Here is a 23,223-nt window from a genome sequence, read left to right as displayed (position 1 = left end):
AATGGCTACTTTTTTGGGGGGTAAAAGGAACAAGAGCCATTTCTTTTAAAACATGAGCATTTTCTTTTTCTTTTGAAAAACAGAGTATAGGAAATTTAAATTTTATCCGAAGGTCAAGAGAAGTTATTCTGTCTAGGGAAGATGCTCCATAGCACCAAACTCAGAGTAGTATGTGTCATGTCTACTCAGACTTTTCAGTGCAGGACTGAAACCAGCTACAACAAGGCACAGAATATGAAGTTTCAGCTTGGAGATCCACCCATGAGCTGGACATTGGAAGCACAATCAGTTTTAAGAACCATCATGGACTGTACTCTGAAGTAGATCTAGAAACCTACTTGTATGTATTTGTGACAAACACAATATAGTATATCAAACCTTTGCAAATTTAATGATAAAACTGAATGCTCAGAACCATTCTACTTCCCCTTAATTCATCTGCACATACCTCTTTTGATTATTGTTCAGGTGAGGAAAATAACTTAGGTTTTCAACAAGAATAAAGATAAGCCAAGCATGGTGGCAGTACCTATAATTCCAGTGGCTCAAGAAGGCTGAGGCAGGAGAATTGCAAGTTTAAAGCCAGACTCAGCAACTTAGCAAGACTCTGTAAATTAAATATATAAAGGGCTGGGGAAGTGGGTCAGCGGTTAAGCTCCTCTGGGTTCAATCTCTGCTAGTACCGGAAAAAAAAAAAAAAAGAGATGTCTTAGTTTTGTAAAAAAATTAAAGTTCCAAAATGGAAGAAGTAATTTAATCCCATAAATACTTATGCACACACAAGAACTGCTATTGATATTTGGTAAAGTTAATGGTTATAATAATGAAAAACTTCCCGAAAATTTATGAATGAATAGAAAACAAAGATGTGAGGTTGACCAATGTGTCACAGACAAGGGTACTTCTTTGTCATTGGTACAGGATGAGATGGACAAGTGAGAGCACAGTGCCCAGCTTTCCCCTTCAGAAAAATCACATCTTGGTACAGAAACCTTATAGTCACTAGGTTCTTATTGTTGTGTTTTCCTTTTTTTGGGAGAGGGTACTGGGGATTGAACTCAGGGGCTCAATCATACCCTCAGCCTACTTTGCATTTTATTTAGAGACAGGGTTTCACTGAGTTGCTTAGAGCCTGGATTTTAGTGAGGCTGGCTTTGAACTCAAATTCCTCCTGCCTCAGGCTCCAGAGTCTCTGGGATTATAGGTGTTCGCCAACATGCTTGGCTACCAGTTTTTGAAGAAGTAAGTAGACCCAGAAAGCAATGGTGGAGGTTGCCAGTCCTCTAAAAGTGAATATTATATCATCCTAAAATTATTTTACTCAGAAAACGACCCACTGGCATAGTCTTTCTTCAATCTTCAATTAATAATCAAGGGGAGAACTAGGAGATAGCTCAAAGGTAGAGCCCTTGCCTAGCATGCGGGATCTCCTGGATTCAATCCTGAGCACTGTAAAAACAAACATCAAAACAAAAACAAAGCTATATTGGAAGGTTCAACCCATAAACATGCCTATTTACAATATTAGGGTGTTCTGTTTGTGCAGAGGATATTCAGTTTTATTCTGCATAAAATGCTGAAGTAGCTTATCTAGTCTTGCTTCACCTCTAACTCTTCTTATAAAATGCACTCTGCTATTACCAGAGTAATGAGAAGCAGCAATGAGTACAGACTTTGGAACTCTATTCTGTATATACCAGGGTTCTGCCATCTGCCATCTGTGTGACCTTGAGCAAATTGCTTCATGTCTCTGTGCCTCCATTTCTTCATCTGAAGTAGAAGCGATAGTTATGCATGTTATTATTAGTGTGTAATAATTTTATATTATATAATTACTTCATTATTATATAATGTATATATTGTGGAAGGCTATTGTGAAAATGAGATGAATAAATGCAAGCGGAGTGCCTAGAATTTTGTGATGCTCTTATCTTTATGTGTGGCATTGTTTATGTACAGTGAATTAAATTGTGTCCCTGAGAAAAGAAGGAAGATCAAATCCTTAACCCCAATATCTGTAAATGTTGTCTTATTTGTGGAAATAGGGTCTTTGCAGATAGAACCAAGGAAAGATGAGGTCATACTGGATTAGGGAGGGCCCTGCATCAAAGGATAGTTGTTCTTTTAAGAAAAAGGAGAAGATTTAGATGCAGAGACACAGAGAAGTGACCCTGGGAAGGAACCCAGTGAAGATGCAGAGATTGGATCAATGACATTGTAAGCCTCAGGACACTGAGAATTGCCAGGAACCATCAGAAGCTGGGAAGAAACAAGTTGGGCTTCTCCCCTTGGGAGGGAGTATGGCCTTGCTGAGACTCTGATTTCAGGCTTCTAGCCTCCAGAACTGCGAGGGAATATCTTTTTGTTGTTTTAAGCCATCTGATTTTTGGTAGATTATTATGGCAGCCCTGGCAAAATAACATACCACAAAAACTAGATGATAATGATGAAGTCTGTGGAAAGAGAAGAGAAGCCCAAAGGTGAAAATCCAGTAACTAGAACAAGGCTCATTTGTGATGCGTGGTCCATTGGGTGTTCTTTGAATTTGGGTGTTTCACTGGGGTAGGGGTAGGGTGTCACCTTTCTTTCTTTCTTTCTTTTTCTTTTTTTTTCTTTCCTCCAGGGGAATAGGTTTGGCTCACCAGGCTAGGAATGGTAGGCAGCGCCCCTATCTAAGTGTGAACAAATCTCTTTCTACTACTTAGAGCTGTGCTGTTGATAGGAGGCCGCAGCTTGCTATAGCGGGTGATTTAAATTTAAATTCATTAAAATGAAAAACAATTAGACATTCAGTTTCTCATTCCTACTAGCCTCATCTAGTGTGCTCAGTAGCCACAAGTGGCTGTTGGCTACCATGTTGAATTGCCTGAAGAGAAAACACTTTGGTTACTGCCTACAGTGCTACTGGATAGTGCTGAATGACATTTTTATTGGAATAGGATTTATTCAGGAGGCAAGTCAAGCAAGCAGACAGATTGTGTAGAAGAAAGGAAGGTGTCCTACTCTTGCAGTATAGATAAGTGACACCATAATTTATTAATGGAAGAAGAAAAAGTGGATGTGGTAGAATTGATACTTTGACAGCTGCTCACAAGATGCGTCTCACTTGTTGAATGGTCTATTGTTTTCTTGTTATAGTATTCTATGTAACTGCTTTTCTGTAAATTGGACAAAGGGTATTTATTGCATGCAATTCTTTCGAACTGCAAATCTGTACAACTGAGAATATTAGCCCATATCCAAGGCCTGCCATCACCCTGGAGAAGCTATAGCCAAGATACACATTGGTTAGAACTGGTTAATATTTTGGTCTCTTAACACCATGGAGGAGGTAATGCTGCAAAGCCACAAATGAGATCAAGAAATCCATGAGCTATGATCTCGCTCCTCCTCTTTAGATCTAATCATACAGATGAATAAATTGCTATAAAAATACCAAAAATAAAACTAAAAACAATGACTGAATCAATTTTTTAAAAAATCTCATGTACTCTGTGTTCAGGTAGCAAGAAATTTAATTCCAGTCGGACCAGTCTCCTGTGATTTTTTTCCCCTTTCATCTAAGATATTTTTAATGCTCAGAGGCATTATAATAGAAAAGCATGTATTTTTGCCTGGTTTATACCCATCATCCTTACCATTACAACAAGACAAAAGCATTAAAGTAAAATTAATCATGTCAAAAGATTTTAGCAAAAACAAGTGAGACCATGCATAAAGCATCGCTTTGTCTAGTGTGAAGTCACGCTCTGATTAAAAACATATAATGAAAGTGAAAGTGATACATCATTGCCTTAGCAGTAGGGTTTTTTGAAAGTGCTTTGCGGTTCTCAACATAAAAATATGGGAACATTTTAGTCTTTGAAACTCACAATGATTATTGTTCTAGCTAACTGGAATTCAATCTTAATTTTTTGTCTTTAATAAATTAAGACTTAATAACCAAACAAGGCATGTCAGGAGAATTAATAATTAGAACACGCTGAGAGGAGCGGTAGCCTGCCTTGACATCCAGGCACAGAGCTCGGCCCCCCTCCTTTCACCAAAGCATCCTAATGCCAGCTAAATGTGGCCAGGCCCTGAAGGTATCTTCTATGAGGCACAGCTGTTTGCACCATGAAAAGCATTTAATGAATATTAAGGTGTGGTTCGCAGAGTGATCATACATTCCCAGTAATGCAGTCATTTTGAGTGTTATAGACTAAACCCCAAATTCTAGCTACCTGGATATTCATGAAAGGTAGGTTTGGTTACCAACATCATTATAGGTCATCTCATTGTTTTGGAAAAGAGCAGTATGTTTATTTGCACTTTGCCTTAATTTCTTTTTTTTTTTTTTTGATATTTGCATATAATAGTCTCCAGGCAGAATTATCTTCCTTTGTTGTTGCTGTCACTGTAAAGTCACATCCATTCTTTTTTTTTTAAATGATGTCTTGCTGATAAACCCATTTGGTTCTATGATAATTGAATCTATATAATTGATATTTAGAATTATATATATTTTATTATATATAGTAATATATATTATTCTGTATAATGGTTTACATGCAATAAGTTGTAGAAGTAGTAAAGACTATATAAACACCTTTAAATTATTTGAGGGGGATCAAAATGTGAAATGATAATAATAGAAGAATTATAAGTCTATATAAGCAATAACAGTCCCAATAGTATTGGGAATGTATTTCTAAACTTTTCCTTTAATGCAGGGGCATCTAATCATGTGAGAATAAATATCAGTCCTGACAATGAAGTTGTACCAAGGCAAGAAATGTAAAAAGATGCCGAGAATGCTCTCTATTCTAATAACATTTTGTTGAGGGAATGAGAACATTTGCATGTGACAAGAAGAGTGGACCTAGTATGTGATGCACCTAAGGGTGCACTGTTGAAATCATTAGGGTTTGAATATGGGTGGCCTCCTCCAAAACCCCTATTGAAATTTAATGTTGACATTGGTGTTTGGAAGTGAGGCCTTTGAGTAATCAGGATTTGATAAAGTCATCAGGAAGGGGTCCCCAGGGTTGAACACTGGTGGCTGTATAAGAATATGATGCCTTGCCCTGCCTTGGGACTCTATACTCTGATGGTAAGCAGGTCATCACTAGAAGTGGACTCTTGACCTTGACTTTGGACCAGAACTATGTGCTAAAATAAGTCTCTTTATAATTTGGCTAGTCTGTAATATTTAGTTGTCGACAACAGAAAATGGACTCAGATAGGCTACTAAATAAATAGCTTGATTATCTTCTTTCTGAGGTATCACTTTCCCCATCTACTATGGAGTTAGATGTGGCTAATTCATTTGCTTTTGATGATACGATGTTTTTTTTTTGTTTTTTTTTTTTTTTTTTTTTTAAAGAGAGAGTGAGAGAGGACAGAGAGAGAGAGAGAGAGAATTTTTAATATTCATTTTTTAGTTCTCATTGGACACAACATCTTTGTTGGTATGTGGTGCTGAGGATCGAACCCGGGCCGCACGCATGCCAGGCGAGCGCGCTACTGCTTGAGCCACATCCCCAGCCCTGATGATACAATGTTTTAACTTAGGGCAGGAGCTTCAAGAGTCAGTGTGAAATTTTCTTCTCCCCTGCTGTGGCAATGTTGACATGCCAGATAGTGGAGTGCCTATCAATCTGAGTTCAAGAATAAGAAGACATGGAACAGATCCCCAGTTAACTGCTGAAGACATGTGACATGGAAAAAAAGGCAATCTCTACTTAAATCTAAGTTGCTAGTATTTTGAGATTTTTGTGAGTGCCTAACCTGATTGAGGCATTGGTACCAAAAAAAATCCAGTGGCTGATGACAAAGAGACTGGTATGAGGTGGTAAAAAGATAGACATGCATGCTGTGGTGTGGAAAATCACTTGCTGAAACAATTTTCTCTTCACTTGGAAGCCTAATCAGTTATTTAATGAACTTCCACCTCTAATGGAAGAGGTTGGAAAGCAGACTGTTGATAGTGTAATGGTTGCTGTAGACTGCACTTGGCAAGTTCTGGGGGGTGGGTGGGGGGAGATGATCTCTGAAAAAATTGCCCATTTGTAAGGAGGATTGAAAGGAAATAGAGTCCAGAAATCGGGGGGGGTGGGGTGCAACCCTGTTAGAAAGGATGCTTTTTTCAACCCACCTGATAAAAGATGAAATTGAGAATTTTGAGCAAAAAGGGTATACTAAAACTCAACTAGTTCAAAGACAAAATTAAAACTTTGGCTTCTATAAGTAATTTCACACAGAGGATGTCTTTGAAAAAAAGTTTCAATTCAGGATGAGATACCCAGGGAATTTTCACTCAAGGAAAAGAATGAAAATGAGCTTTCCTATAAAAGCCTGATACACACACGAGTATATATGATTAATGTGTGTGTGTGTGTGTGTGTGTGTGTGTGTGTGTGTGTGTGTGAGAGAGAGAGAGAGAGAGAGAGAGAGAGAGAGAGAGAGAGAGAGAGAGATGGGCCCAAGAAAACAAGGAAAAAGCAACCTAAAGAAATACATCAGAGAAGAAACATGGTCACTGGCCAGGGAATGGATGGAAACATAAGAAAACAGCTAAGTTTTCTAGACATAATTTCCAAAAGATCTACCGGCCTTTAAAAGGGGTGGATGACAATTAGATACTTAAAACCACCACTGTTGCCAGGGTTGGCGGTCCACGCCTGTAACCCCAGTGACTTTGGAGGCTGAGGTAAGAGGATTGCAAGTTTGAGGTCAGACTCAGCCCCTTAGAAAAATCCTGTGTCAAAAGCAAACAAACAAACAAACACAAAAGGCTGGAGACGTAGAGCAGTGGTAAAGTTCCCCTGGATTCAATCCTGAGTTCTGAAAAACAAAAAACCCACTGCTGTCCCCTAAACAGTTACAGATATGAACTGTATTTAAGAAACTGCCAAGACTCCATTCATAGATTGCCAAGGAAGGTAAAGAAAAATAAAGCATCTTCCATTAGGTGAAGCTAGAAGCCGAACAGAATAAAGGATAAGGATAATGAACAGAACTGGGGTGGTCCCTAATCAAGGATTGGTTGATTGGTCCCTAATCAAGCCTACCCCTTGCCTAGGTACTCTTCAAAATGTCTACTGGGTGGGATTGCAGAACTGCCTTTCTTTTTCCAAATCACAGGGTTCACTTTGGCAATTCTGTCCCTATTCTATAACTTCACATTATGTGTGTGAAAGGTCAGATAACTCATCTTTTTAGGTTCAGATCAAGACAAATCCTACATGAGCCTAAGGTTGAGATGACTGTCCAACACCCAGAGATTCTTCACAATGAGCCTGATGGCCATGACTGATGTTGTCTTGGGGGAAAGGTTGAGGGTATTCTGAGTGCAATGAGGATACAGAGTATTTGATATCTGGAAGGACAGATGATGATAGTCACATTGCCTTGTTTGTCAAATCTCTGTCTCCTGAACCTTGGTAGGACTGTATTTCCTAATCCCTTAAAAATGGGATGTGGTCTTGTGACTGAAAAGAAATGATTAAAATCACTTTTAACCCAGTGTGAAATTCTGCAGCTCTTTCTTCCCCCTGCTGTGTACATGTCAAAATGGACCCCACATGCCTGAATCCCCAAATGACTCTGTGGAACAGATGTACTCAGCCAACTATGTTGGAGATGAGTGAGAAACTAATATTTTGTTAGTTTAATTCCTTGATATTTCAGAGTTGTTACCACAACATAATTTAAGGCCACTTGACTGATACCTATCAGTCTTATACTAAAAACAGAGACTACGTTAATCACATTGATCACAGTATATCTTATTTCTGAGACCTTAGATGAACATGAGATTCAATTTGATCTTTTAGTTTTCACTCTGCTTGGTTAGAAAAGTATGCAAATTTAACTAGAATAGAATAAAAATTCATTGAGGAATAACTGGATTCCAGATATCTAAGGTAGAGATTTATTTGTATTATTTAATTCTCACAATAACCCTATGAGATTCATATAATTACCTTCAATTTTCAGATGCAGAATAAAGATCAGAGAGTAAGCAGCTTGCCCAAGTCACAATCAACAAATACCTGGAGGTGTTTTTCAATTTATGTCTATCTGTCCCTAAAGATGTTACTCTGTGTGTGTGCCTATGTGTGCAGTTTCATTTGTTCACACTACGATGCTTCTAAAACACCGATAAAAAATCAAGAAAGTTGCATTGAATTATGGCTTTTCAATAAAGATGTAAATAAAAATTTACAAAGATGTAAATTTTGCTGCTTATACATCATTTTTTTTCAGTTTAGTCCCTAAACTTAGATTATATTCTTGACCTTTAAGAGTGGTTTACTCATTTAATTTGACCTATAGTAGTTCCATTCTATGAATGTGTTACTATGCCAAGAACACTGGACCCATTTAGATTATTATGGGAGAAATGGGTCACCACAGATTAAATCCCATTCATTTCTTGGAGTCTTTGGACCACTGGCAAAGTGTTGTCGGACGGGTTGGTACATTAGTGTGCTGATGGAAATACAGGGATTGTAGTTTTCTTCCTCGATCAGCCACTAAGTATCCTGAACCACTGGATAAAACACTTCCTCTGTTTGAGTCACTTAAAGAAAAAAAAAAAACAAAAAACCAAAACTGTGAACCTGCCATATGGCTGGTCTTTGCTAACAGCTTTCGCCACATCTCATCCTTCTCTCCTCCTCACTCTTGGAGTTTAACCATGCATCACAGTCCTCTACACGTAGCTCCTTCACACCAGACTCAGTAGCAAATAATACTGCTTATGTGTGGAGAAGGCACTGGAATTATTTGTACATGTGCCATTCTCTGGAGGGAAAGCAATTACTATATTCAAGGGAAGTATAAGCCAGAAATAAATGAGAGATAGCCAAATAAAGTCAACTGGTTTTTCTAGGAACCCAAGTTAGTTGAAATACAGTATTTGGAGTGACCACCACACATATTTAAAAAAAAAATCTATGAAAAATCCACTAATGCACTGGTGCATGAATACATAGTGGCAAATAATTCAAGATATATAGCAATGTGCAGCCATGTATTTCAAATTAGAATTGAGCTCATTGAAGGTAAAATTAGATGCTAACATATTTAAAAAGTCAAGACACAATTCTTCCCCTTTCTTTTTCATCCAGAATCATGGGAATAATTGCTCCATGAATTGAAATAAAAGTTACAGGTTAAGAGACATAGACCACATGTTATTGTATATAATTTTTTAGATCACTGTGTTTTCACTAACACTGAAAACAAAAATTAGAGGGGTGTCTCTACTCAAAATTCTTAATTTTTTTCCCCCTGGTCCTGGGGATCAAACTCAGGGCCTCACATGTGCTAGGCAAACATTCATCTACTGAGCTACATCCCCAGCCTAAAATTCTTAATTTTTGTATCAATCTGTACAATTGTCTGAAATAGTATTTGTAAGATACAGCTCCTGGCTAACCCCATCATTTACTACCCCAGACTTTCCTATAGATTGACAAATTTAAGTCAGGTTCTAGAAGGTCCTACATTCTCTCACCTTTTTTTTAATTCTCAAAACTAGACTGACTTACTAAAATGCTTTCCCATCTACCTCTTTGCTTAGATAATCCCTATCCCTGTTTTTGGAATTAAAATGTCATTTTATTTTCAGTGCTAGGCGTTGAACCCAGGACTTCTCACATGCTAGGCAAGCACTCTGCCACTGAACTACACCCCCATATATTTTTATTTTTGTTTTGAGGAAGGATCTCCTAAATTGCAGAGGCTGGCTTTGAAGTTGCCACCCACCTGTTTCAGTCTTGTGTGTAGCTGGAATGACAGGTGTGTGGTATGCCCTGTTTAAGAAAATCATTTCTAAGAGAACTTCCTAACCTCCTGTGTTTAGGTTAGGGGCCCATTTTTGCTCTCATTGTACCTTGGTATTTTCTTGTCTATCTCTTAGCTCCCTGTATTATAATTGCCTCCTTAGGTGATTGAGAGGAGAGACAGTCATATTTATATTCTACCCTTCCATCCAACAGAGTGGATATTCAATAATCACTTGCTCCATGAAGGAATGAGGTCTGTAAGTCAGACTAAATTCTCTCCAAGCATTTTCAGAGTCATTCTGAAAGTACTTCATTGTTTCTTCAGGTTCTCCTGCAACAAGGAATGTACTGTTTACAAATTTTACCTACCTGTCTAAAAGTTACATTAAATAATTTTTTTGGGTTTGGATTCTTAGCAATATACATAATATGAATAAAGGAATCTCACAGGTACAACCCTTCCATTGAACTTACTTTTTATTTCTTTGAGAACAAACAACCATGAGAAATGATCGTTAGCTTTTGACTAACTTGACTTTCCTCCCGATATATCCTCAAAGAGCAAAAGTGGACTGAAATAAAGAAACAGAAGAACCACGGAAAGAAGTCCAGTCAAATGCATCAACTTCTAGGTCCATTATTCCTTGAATAATCAGCAATTAAACCATTCTCTATTGCTCAGATATTGAATATGATCAAGTCTGTATTTATTTTTCACAACTGAAGTTTATTGTCTTATATGAGGTTTTTTCATTACTATTTCTTTGACACTTATGGGAAGTATATTTTTAAAAACCTGTATGAAAAGTCCACAAACTTTCTGATCTTTGTGACTCTTCTAAAAGATGACAATCTGCCCCAAGACCCTTTCTGCATGAATGGGATCAAGTGAAGTGTCCTCCATGGGCCAGGAGACAACATAGGAAGCCAGTATACCATGATTGGAAAACAGAAAGCACACAAAAAGTAGAGCAAATGAACTGAAAGGAAGAGGAACAAAGGGCACTTCCCCTGTATCTAATAAAAGAAAGTGGGAGGGATCAGAAGGAGCTCCATAGCTTTTGTGGTCATGTGATTAAGGGGAAGCCATGATTGGCACCTGGAAGAATAAATCAGTATTTTGAAGTCTTTTTTCTATCCTTGCTTAAAGAAAGCAACGAAGAAGCACCTGATAAATAAAATCTCTTACCTGAAACATAGAAAAAAGGAACGTAGTTCCTGGAAAATGTCTTCACCCATCAGTAAAGACATCAATCAACTGGGAATATAAATGGAATAAAGAGACCTTCAGTGCGATCCCATGGGGAGAAATGTAAGGTGCATCTTCCTGTGGTCTTCATAAAAATTTGGGGATGTAAGAAATCTGTCCTAGAGGTACACGGCGGCGATGTGGATCGTTTTGTGTGATCCTTAAGCAGAGGACTGAGGGCCTGCAAAGTGCAGAAGGCATATTTCTTGTGTTGACCATTTTATTATTCATGTCTCCTGTATTGCTTTCTAATAAGTTAAGAACGAAACGGCAGACTGCATGCAGGAGTGAGAAATGCAACAAAAGCAGCACTGTAAAATAAAAATGAACGAAAGTGCGTCTCAACTTCCCTTTGATTATTAACAGGCAAGAGAACCACAATGCCCGATTTTATTGTGATTGCTGAACACTTCACATGGACAAAGGGGCTTTACAGTCATTTTTACATGTTATTTCTCAAGGCTTTTTCCAATAGAGGCTGGTGGGGGGGGGCTCTGTCACCATTCTTAAACATCAATTCTACCACATCATATTAACTGATTATTTTAAGAAGGAAGATAAAAATGCACTTGGTGCCAGTATGTCACCAAAACAGTCTTTTTAGTGAGAATAATTGTCCCTTTGCTGTTTGAGGGGATCAAACCATTGACTGGTTAACTATTTGAATTATGTTTTCTTTATGTTATACAGAACCACTTTTTCCTCCTCACTTACCTCTACTTGTTCAGTGTATTATTACTGAAGTGTTTCCGCCTTGCCTAGTGTTTCCAAAGTCCTTTTAATTCTTCTGTGTTATGTAACACGTGTAAATAGTGTGGCACCCCTAAGCAGGTGCTTGTGCTTCTGCTTGTAGAATGGCATCTCTTAAAGAGGAACCTGTCTGTCAGAGGTGCTGAGAAATGTTTGCTCAAGCAAAACAGACACGGTAGGCTAAGGTTCAGAAGCGCCACCCAACCTCAGGTGTTAGGTGTCTGTTAGTTAATTTGTTAGTTTGTATGGAGACATTCATTCAATAAATAAACAGACCCCAAACTGGCAGGACATCTCCTCCCTTCAACCATCGTCCTTACCTCCCTAATAAATTAGCTTAGCACTTCTGGGGCAAGAAGGGCAGTGGGAAGTTTGGAAATCCCTAACGTTTGGTTGGATTTGGGGTGCAGTTGGATATTTTCTTAGTTCATGAGAAACGTTTCTTTGTTTATGATTATGTGGCCCAAATAGTATGAAATCGTGTCAGTTACCTGACGACTTCCTTCAACTTGGCCAAATAAAGGCCTTACTTAAAAAATACAAACTACCAATAACAGAAATTATCCAGATTAAAATGCCTACTTTTTTTTCCAACAAATATGAAAAATAAGCCTTCACTTGGGGCCGTGTAGTCACAGCCTAGCAGGAAATAAACTCAATTTTTTGAAGTTCAAGTCCTAGTGAGATGAAGAGTATAAGAAGAATAGAAATTTATTTCAAAGCTCTGAGTTTGAGTATAGAAGTACATTCCAAAATCTTTAAATATATTTCTATTATAAGAACTTTTCTATATTTATACTAATTTATTTCTTTTCATTTCAAATCTGAGGGAATGAGCCAAGACCCCCATTTATGCTTACTTCCTAATCTGTAGATTATAACATCTGACCTATGAAAACTATGGACAATAGGCTCTCTCCTCTGGAGCACTGGGTGCAAGTGTCATTTCCATTACAGAGTTATCTTTTTCCTCTTTGCACAAAGGGCTTGGGCTGACTGATGCTTCTAAGGTATAAAGGTACTCTCCTGTGCTAATATTGGCAGTGGTATTAAAATAAGAGCAAAAGTATCTACAATTTATTGAGTGCATGCTACATGATAGATGATTTATAAATGCAATGTCATTTAAAAAAATATTCAAAGACTGACAAAATAAAGAAACTAGGACTCAGAATATATTTATGACTTGCTCAAAGTCAGAGATCTGGGCTTGATCCAGGATGCAGAGTTCATGTGCTCTTACTATACCCAAGTAGGAAGTTAAATCAGGCAATGGGGTGACCATCTATTCCAGTCTATAAGTGTTGACCTGGCCTAATTAGTAGATCCCACTTCCCATGCTCAAAAGTCTCCTAGTTTGGGCAAGAAGTTTGATGATCAATCTATCTCTGACCAAGGTTCAAAATGAACATAAGACTTTCCATAGGTATTATTAATCAATCTTTTTGCCTTTACTAGAGGACTTCAAATAAGTAGCAAATTGGATGAAGTTTGGTATATTTGGAAAAAACAGGTGGATTTGCAAATGAATGTCATTTAGTAGTAGGGTCTAATCTCTCCCTGTCCCTTATGCTCATTTTTTTCTGTTATCTCTCCCTGAGAATATTCTGACCTTCATTTTTTTTCTCTCCTCCTCCTAGTCTCCACGGATCATTCTATGTAGGCTTTCTCTATTGATCAGGTGTTCCCAAATTGATTCTTTGGTTTTACATTAGTTTTCATTTCTGATGAATCTTTAAAATACAGCTTGATCACTCACTCAGATGTTTAAACCACTATTAATGGTATTTTCATCCAAAGAAGAACAAATATCTTTAGACATCTCTAACTTATTTTTCCTTCCTTCATCTTAATCTCACCATTACTATTCCACCACTTCTTTACTAGAATCATAGTTCAGTGGTGTCAGGGAGCATTATTGTTGCAATTCCCGAATGATGATACTGCAGGTTTTGTTGGGGTGAGCCAGCTCCGAAATGTATTAGCACAAGCACCACCTCACAAGTCTTAGCACTTCTTCTTCTGCTCTTTTGGGCAAACTCTGGCCCTGTTTCTATAATTTGAAAAGAGCTTTCAGGAAGAGCAAAGGGAATTATTTTTAAAAATACTCTGGTAAAATATCTAACTGCTTAAAAGACACATGCAATAAGAAAATCTGACTTTTACTTTTGTTGGTCTTAAATGTATGGCTTTGATTTATGGATCAAAATTGCTCATTTATTATTTTATCTATACAGCTCTGGGCAATTTTGACAGTTAAAATTTAGTTTTATTGACCAGTGCAGCCACTGTGCCCACGAGGGGACTGGTGCACACAGCCTGCTGCGCTCAAGAAACGATGATTTTTGATTCCATGACTGAGTCAGACTGGGAATCATAACCGATATAACAATAAGTTCCAAATCTCAGTGCCCAAGGCAAGAGGTTTGCTGTAAAACACAATCACCCTTTCAGGAGGGGAGGAGGAGACTCTTGGCTGGAAGTTTGCAAGTACAATTTAATGCAGCTGGGCCAGGCCATGAATATATCTGTCCATCCAAGCTGTGGAGCATCTGAGGGGGCATTTCTCTAAAGACCTGGTTCCACAGCCTGATTAATGAGCAAAAATGTCTAAAAAGCAAAATGAATGTTAGTTACAGCAACAGAAAACTCAGCAACCATTTTAAGGAGAGAAAACTTACTAGTGCTGTTAACCAACCTTTCATTTTTCAATCAACCAAAAAAAAAAAAAAGAAGAAATTTTAGGGGAAGATCGCTACTTCCCCTGTCTTGCCCAACACACACAGAAACATAAACCAGTACAGTGATTTGAGGCCAGTTTTAATTTAGGCCTATTCAACTACCAAATTGGCCACCTCTGCAATGTTAATTTAGTCTTTTACTCTAAATTCCCCCATGATACGTAAATAAACCTCCGCAGGGTAACAAATCAATAAAATGTCTAATTTGATTAACCATGTTTTCGAATTCATCAAGACAGCTCACCTGAAATAAATAGGTGAGTAAATAAATAAGTCACTCACTTGTGAGTATTTTCCATGTCTTCTTTTCATCGTCGTAATACTGAACCAAATTGCTGGGGAGCCGGTCAGGTCCGGGCGGCAACCCTCCAACCAATAACAGCATTTTCTTGTTAGAGCGAATTCTTCACCCAAAACAAAAGAGGAGATGAATAACCACATTATTGTAGAGTCTTTTTAGTGGCAACGAAATCATAATCATCAAAAGAATGTTCCTTGCTTGCAGATTTCTATTTCATTTTTTCCTGTTTCTTTTCCCATTCATGTCTCAACAGTTTTTTTTTTTTGAACCAAGCAGAAAAATGATCAGAAGAACTGCATATCCCTATACTCATGGAATAATAAGCTCCCTTTATGCAATTTGTTAGAGGTTCATTCTAGAACGACCTTTTTCTTATATTATCCCTTTAAATCATCACTCTTTACAGCTGAGTACACATGGAATGCTCTGGAGTGGTACTAAGGTTAAGCATTAAAGTTGCATGTCAAAAATCGTATTAGTCAAAATCATTATTATAAGCCATTCTCCACTCAAAGAACCTTGAAAAAATTAAGGTTATGCAGAGAGTTTGTGAGCCAACTCTTTAATCACTCAGGCAACTTCCAAAACCAGTCTGGTACAATTAGTAGCACAGGGCTAACTAGGATGGGTTAACCAGTTTGAACATGAACTTTTTTTTCTTTTTTCCCATTTGTTTAATTTAGCTTAGACTTCTGCCTCCATCCCCTCTCCCCCACTCCCAGCTCGCCCTCCCCTCTGCTCTCCCCCTGTGCACCACTGGCGATACAGAAGCTCCAATTGGTAAAAATGAGACTGTGATGTTGCTGTGAGCCTCCCCAGAGTGGAGCCCTGCCAATGCTTGCCACTGATCCAGCGGCATGAACCTGCTCAACTGTGCAAAGTCACTCTAATTCCCTCCCTCTGTTTTTCTACCTTCTCCCCCAGGGGGCAACCACTGAAAGGAGTGACTACCCACCCATCAAGAGCTGGCAATTCGCTGCTATTAACCGTGACTGTGATTCCCAGTCTGCCTGGCAGTTCCTGAGAACAGGCCTGCAATGTCTCATATGCAGTAAAAGCTATAAGATGCACCCTGGCCGGCGAGGCGACCTGATGGATGTACAACCCTCAGGAATAGTAATGGATTGAGCACAAGTGCCACTGAAGCAGGGAGAGGAGGCCCAGACCCCCACAAGGGGCCTGCTGATTTAACAGTCACTTTACATATAATTGAACTTTTCATTTACCTGAAAGGCTCAAGGTGGTGGTGGGAGAAACAGAACGACCATGATTGAAGGAAAAAAGTCAATAAATACAAAAGGGTTCCTCTTACATATGATCACAACCCATAGTGTGGCTCTGAATCTATTATTACCTATGTAGCCCCTTCCGATTCAAGGATGCTTGGCGAAATAGGCCCTGTGGAGAAGCTCTGTTTGTTGGTTAAGAACCTAACATTCAGAGAGTTAACTTAATACAGTTAATGAAACATTTCCATATGAAGAAAGGGAACTAGAGAATTCCTATAATGAAACTCTGGTGCCACTGAATGCTTTGTGTATGTCTCACTAGGAAAATATCTTCTGGAGAAACTCCTATGTTCCAGATTCATCGATAGAGGGAGCTGTACTTAAAGAAGAATGACTAATGCAATAGGAGTTTACAATGTTAATTTTGCCACGCTGTGGATATAGTTGAGTGTAAAGAGAAACAAGCAAATGAACTAACCAACCAACCCAACTTCTTTGAATTTAATGTGCCCTTGACCTGCACCCATATGCCCTATAGACTGCTGGTTGGCAAACAAAAACTGTGAAACAGCAAAGACTCCATACATTGAGAATTTCAGTGACTGGGTGGAAACAATACACATGTAATTCATATGCCATATAATTTCATAAATGCATGCTCACAGGACTGATACATAGCTGTTTCTTTTGTTATCATTTTTAGTCCAAATAATCAACTGCTTTGTAAGACAAGTCAAAGTGAAAGCAAACAGTTCTTTTAGGTGCAGTAAGTTATCATGTGTAGATGGACCTGTTCACCTGAAGTCATGATTCTGCAGCTGCCTAACATCACATGTGTACATATGGCCAGACTGCGGATAGGAGGTAGAAGACCAAGATGGGCAGGACAAAGAGAAAAGGACTCACTGAAGTGCTAATCCTGACAAAAGCATCATAATTGTATCTGTTTTAATTCATAAATAAATGTACTGCTTCAAAATGTACTTGATGAATGACAAGGACGTAAGAACATGGCCCAAGTATGTTTATAAGTTTATATCAGTCATTGATAAAACTGGCTTCCTTGGACCAATCTCACTGGTGATTTGCTGCCCTTATTTGTGGATGAGAAGAGGAGCTTGAGTCTTTGCCCTCTCTGCCTAAAAAGCCAGCCATTTCCATCTGTCCTCTGCGAACTGGCCTGAGGCCTTCAAAACATTAGCCACTGTATAGTTTGTCAACGGTAAGCACCTCCTCCTTGGTAGCAATGACATGATGCTACCAGGCTGGCTAGCCTAGCAGCACAGCAAGACACCACATAACTACAACAAATCCCTAAACCACGTGGGTCTCTGCAGGAAATGTGGTAGATTTTATGGAAGAAAAGGAACTCCCACCTACCCTCATGGGTTGTGTTTCTGTGAAGGGTCTGTGCTTCGAGTGCATTATGTATGGCCTTCTTAGTGACTAAAGACACATCCCCAATTTTTTGCAGTATTGTATCATCATCCAATTTGTTACCGCATTTTACTTGGAGTCTTTTGTCTCAAAAGCCTGTGTTACACAATTGTCCAAACCAGTATTTATATTATTTAATTCTAAATAAAGCTTCAAGCTGTATTGTGTGAGGGTGAACCACACAGAAACCCCAAATAGGACAAAGCTTGTGAGAAGTTCGTGATACAGAAGGAAGAACACATAGACAGCGAAACACACTTGAGAGGTTTTCTTGCCATTTTCCCTACTGACTCTCAAAACAGCCCGTAACGTGGCAGGTCATTTTACAGAGGAGTGAGAACGTTCCCATAGTTGTCATTTAAAACACATACATTTTAGCATTGCATGAAACTATGAGACCCTGGATCCAAAGAAAAAGGAACCTAACAGAGATGATTCCACATTTCTTCTTGCTGAAGAAAAATACAAATGAGATAAACCATCCCATATTTTACTTTGACAAAAATGCAACGTCAACTATTCAATTACTCCTAGAAAGTTAATACACGTGAATAATTCCCGTGGAAAAGCTTTCATTCTTTTTACCATGCACAATTATAATAGCGACAATGACAATAATGACAGATAATAATGAATGTGTATTGGATATCAAACCTCTGATTATCATGCCATTTATTTGCTATGTGTGAACTTCAATCTGAAAGTACCGTGAAACAATAGCACGTGAATTGAAAAAATAAAATTAAGAAAATCTAACTGTGTTGAAGGGGGTTTCCATTATTCTTTTCCTAAATAATTCCAGCAAAGCTTTACAGGTTTAATTTTAGATTAGGCAAAATCTACAAATGTAGCCTTCTTGCCATAATTAGAGCTCCTTCATAGGGCAACATATGCTCTTTATATAGGGAATCAATTTAGTCAAAATTAATATGTACTTTTCATAGCTTTTTATTACTTTAAAAATATTGCTCTCATTCCTCATTTAGCACCACTGGGACCAAAGTAATGTATTTAGAAGATAAGAAATTAGAGAAATTTAAACATGAAGCTGAGTACAGCATGATCAGTAATATTATTTATATGCCTTTGACTTGAGTTCTTAGATTTTTTTTAGATCCAAAAATATAAGGTTAAAATGGCGATGGAATTTGAAGGTCTCCTTTGTTCCATCTCAGTAATTGCCCAACATTTACCAAGTGTCACATTTGGGTGTCTGTGCGCATGTGTGCATGTATGCTCAGGAGCATACCTACTTTGGTTCCGGGGATGAATGATTGAAGGATGACCTAAAACCTCCCGGTGTAAACAAATTTTTCATCATACTGGTGTTTAGATATGATAAAATCTCATTTATTTATATTTCAGTGATTTGGAACCTTAATAGTTGGGAAACAGGCCAGATAAAGTTATCCTTTCCATGATACATGAAGAAAGTTTTCATTCACTAGATTGCAAGAAGGAATTTTAATCTACTTAAGAAATCAACTGGTTAGCAGGCACTTTAGAGCTTCCTATGTACGGTTAGACTATATTCACTTTACAGACTACAGATAATTCTTATTCATTTATAGATGAAGTTCTTCCACAATGCTGTAAGAATTAACAAATCATAGAGTTGGAGGGAAACTTCGTGGTACTCTAGTTCAGTGTTGTCCAACTTTGGCAGTTCACTAGAGTCATCTAAGGGGATTAAAATTTTAAAGTTCTTGATAGATTGTCAGTTTCCAATGCTCAAAGATTATGATTCAGTGGGAGGAGGCTTTAAAATTGTCCCACAAACTTCCAGTTGATTCTAACACATTGCTGGACCTGGAGCCACTCACTAACTTTTTCTAGTTCTCTGTATAACATAGAAATTCTGCTAAGAATTTACAAGTAGTAGTCTTTATCTATGTATACAAGTTTATAATGAAATGAACCTTAGTTCTTCAAAACCTTAGTCTTACACTCTATTATTAAAGATAATAGAGTTTTGAAGTTTATAATGAAATGGATCTTAGTTTTTCACACTATTATTGAAGGTCATCATTGGATAGTTGAATTCTATTTTTTTTTTCTCCATGTTCTGGGCTGAATAACCTACCTATGTCTTCCCCAGAGAAGCATGCAGAAATTCAAATGTTGGAGATACTTGCCAAATATCCTCTTCTCCATGTTGAAAACTCATATTTCTCTCTGAAAAGGCTTAAATTTTCCTCACTATCCTGGTCACTGCCTTTTAGTACACTTTAGACTATCTCAGTTCCTTTGAAAATGTGAAGGTCAAAATTATACACATTGTAACACATGTGATATGATAGATGACAAATACATATTTTTGCCTTTTACAGTCTCTTAAAATCATTGTAGTCTTTTAAGGGAGTCACAAAGCATTTTTGCTTCCAACTAATTACAAACATGGATTTTTTTTAAAAAAAGCAATGTTTTCAAGCCAAAATTTTCCTATCTTGTATTTCCTCTAACTAAAGTATTTCCAATAGCTCTGAACAAATAGGTATTTTTAAGGTTTTTATGTTTTCTCCTGATTTAGACATTTTGTTTCAATTCATTTATTGTTTAGAAATTGTTAATTGAGCTCTATGTTCCAGATATTGTTGTAAGCATTCATGATCATAGTGAGAACAAGGCCTGAATCCCCTGTTCTTCATGACATTCAATTCCTTCTTCCTGAGGACATCTATGAAGGTACCCTGGTTTTAGGCAAGAAGGTTCCCACTTGTCAAGGGTGCAGCCTTCAGAGCTAAAGTAAGATGCCTAGCTTCATCTCTTCTGAGGTGAGTGAGTTTTAGCCCATCTCTTTGTCCCTATTTAATCTTGTTTAGAATATAGGGAAACAATAGTCCTAAGACATAGATGTTTTTAATTTTTAGGATTAAAAGAAATAACACATGCAGAACATTTACATCAGAGCTAACCCAAAGCTAGTTCTCAGCAGCAGCAGCAATGTCATCGTCATTGTCACCATCAGTACTAGCCATTCCTTTGTGCAATTTGCAAGATTTATCAGAGAGGTGGCCTATATCCCCATTCAACTTTTATTACTTGAAAATAATAAAGGCACAAGGTACTAATTAAAAAACCCTATAAGTAAGTAACAAAAAAATCAGTAGAATGGAGGGAAGGGAACAGGGTGGGAAGGAGTGAAAGAAGAGGGGAAGTACTGCATTAGAGCAAATTATATTCCATGCTTTTATGTCAAAATGAATCCTAATGTTATGCATATCTAAAAAGAATACAGATAAAATAAAATTAAAAAATTATAAATAATTGTATTTCCTGTGTTTAGATATTTTTCTAATGATCCTAACTCATTCTCTCTGAAATGATACTAAATCACTGAGATTTTTACTTTATAATTCCCTATATATGGCCTTCTTTTTTGGAAACAAAAAATCAATAGAAAAACAGTAGTTTTAAAGAGGCAAAGTAAACCAGATTAGGTAATCATTACAACATCTTTCAAAATTCAAGTCAATTTCAAGTTAGGAGTCAGTCAGACCTGGATGTAAACTCTCTTTCTACCACTAGTTGTGCTTTTATTCTTGGGATGACTCATAGCCTTAGTTGCCTCATCTGTAAAGTGGGAATAATCTTAGAAGAATGTTGTGAGGTTTCATGAAGTCATTAAGGTGTAATGGGCAAGTAAGTGGTTACTACTTGTGACCAAAGTCATCTTCTAGACTCAGGTCCTTTGTGCTGCTGAGACCTTGAAAGATGAGTATCTCTACCCAGAGAAAGGAGAAAAAACTTTGATGATTTCAATGCCATCCAGTAGGGAGAGGCTGGGGAAGATTTCAACAAATTATGGCTCTTTCCCATGACCTTGCAGTATCAGAGCCCTCAACCAAACTCATGATGGTTGAGTATTTTATAAAAGCATGAATGGGCAATTTCATGTCTGGTAGCATGTCAGCGATGTATGAGAGTGATCTGGGAGGCAGGAAAAGCCAAGAAACACGTCTCCACCAGTTCACAGACAGGAGGATAGATGTATGAGTCAGTTTAGGCTGCTGTAACAAAATTACCTCGGACTGGGTAGTGTAAGCAATGGACATGTGTTTTTTATAGTTTTTGAAGGCTGGGAAATACAAGATCAGAATGCCAGCAGATTTAGTTCCTGGATAGGGCCAGCTTCCTATTTATGTGCTGACATGGTAGGAGGAGACAGCAAGCTCTTTCCTATCTCATGAGGACACTAATCCCTTGCAAGGGCATACCCTCATGACCTAACTATCCCCCCAAAGGTCCAATATGCAGGTTCTGTTCCACTGGGGATTAGGACGTCACATACGAATCTTGAGAGGGAAGGACATAAACATTTAGTCCATAGCAATGGGTTTGGATTTCCTCAAGCCATTGGATTGGAGGCATTTGTGCCAATAATACCAGATCTGGGAAGCCCTAATGACATCTAGGCTACATATGGAAAATATTTACGAAGTTCCCATAGTAATCCATTGACAAATGACAGCCATTATTATAATGCACAATTATTAACCTTACCATGCTCTCATTTGAAAACAATCATTGGAATTTTGGAATTTTGATTGCTTTGAAGCCTTTTAGATACCATATGTTACACTGATTATAAACAGCCAGAATATATATAATTAAGTTTAACAAAAATCTAAAATCACTGGGCTTCTTGCAACTGTATTGATCTGGACTTCACTGACAAATTCAAACCATTCACTCTCTGGGCTGCCAGATCTTTCAAGTAAGATCATCTCCACAACCTCACCAAACTGTAGGGTATACTGAATCCCCTCCCTCTTTATTACTCTATTCTGTGAATTCAATAGCTGCAGGGCTTCTTAAATCTCTCTCTTCATTCCAATCAAGCTGCCATCAGCCTGCTCTGACTGGGGTGGCTCTCTCAAGTGCATAATGATGGTGTCCCTGCTTTCTATGCCTATTTAATCTACTTTTTCTATTTTTTTAAATTGAACCCAGGGCTTTGTACCACTGACCACTGAGCTACATTCTTAGTCCTTCTCTTTCTTTCTTTCTTTTTTTTTTTTTTTTTTTAATTTTGTAACAGGGTCTCACTCAGTTACCAAGACTGGCCTTGAACTTGCAATCCTCCTGACTCAGCCTCCCGAGTCACTGTGATTATGGGTGGCACCTCGGCACCCAGCTACCCTACATACTTTGTCAATATATTTTATCGAAGTCTAACATTAATGATCCTCTTCTTAAAAATCATTGACAAATTCTCCATTATCCATCATCTATAAAATGATGCAAACTTTCTTCTTTTCCCTCTCTTCTCTCTCTCTCTCTCTCTCTCTCTCTCTCTCTCTCTCTCTCTCTCTCTCCTCTCATAGGTAAATGCTGTGCTTGAAATTCATTTCAGGTACAAAACAATTTGTGAGTCAAGATCTGAAAAACAAAAAAACTTGAAAAAGAAACTTCAAAAGGAAATTGCTTACAGCATAGGGAAAAAGTATAGAGGAAGATCCTGAGTCCTTGGCCAGGAGGAGACCTCAGAAAGTCAGCTAGCCTTCCCTGAACTTCCAGCCACACTGATACCTGGGGCTCACCAAAGGAGAGCTGCTACCCTGTTCTTAAAATTTTCCAGAGAAGTAAACTCCCTAGAGAATTTGTTCCAGCTGATTTGCTGTTGTATTTAGGTTTCTTTATCATAGCTGTTCTTGGTAATTACACAGCAGCTTTCATGGGAAGAGCCTTTAAATAGACCTGATAATGCCTCTCTAAGGTAGGTAAACACAAAGTATCA

General features: G+C 37.9%; 1 protein-coding gene across 1 annotated transcript in view; it reads right to left on the bottom strand.

Moving 5' to 3' along the window:
* Klhl14 (kelch like family member 14) overlaps positions 1-23,223 on the bottom strand; it is a 90,777-nt gene that overhangs the window by 46,119 nt on the left and 21,435 nt on the right. Inside the window, exon 2 of the mRNA XM_026400764.2 lies at positions 14,799-14,920. Within this exon, the coding sequence (XP_026256549.1) occupies positions 14,799-14,920 (122 nt within the window). The remainder of the gene's footprint in view (positions 1-14,798; positions 14,921-23,223) is intronic.

The sequence above is a fragment of the Urocitellus parryii genome, chromosome 13 (assembly GCF_045843805.1).
Source record: "Urocitellus parryii isolate mUroPar1 chromosome 13, mUroPar1.hap1, whole genome shotgun sequence".
NCBI classification, from domain to species: Eukaryota; Metazoa; Chordata; class Mammalia; order Rodentia; family Sciuridae; genus Urocitellus; species Urocitellus parryii.
This window is presented reverse-complemented; position numbering and strand designations above follow the sequence as displayed.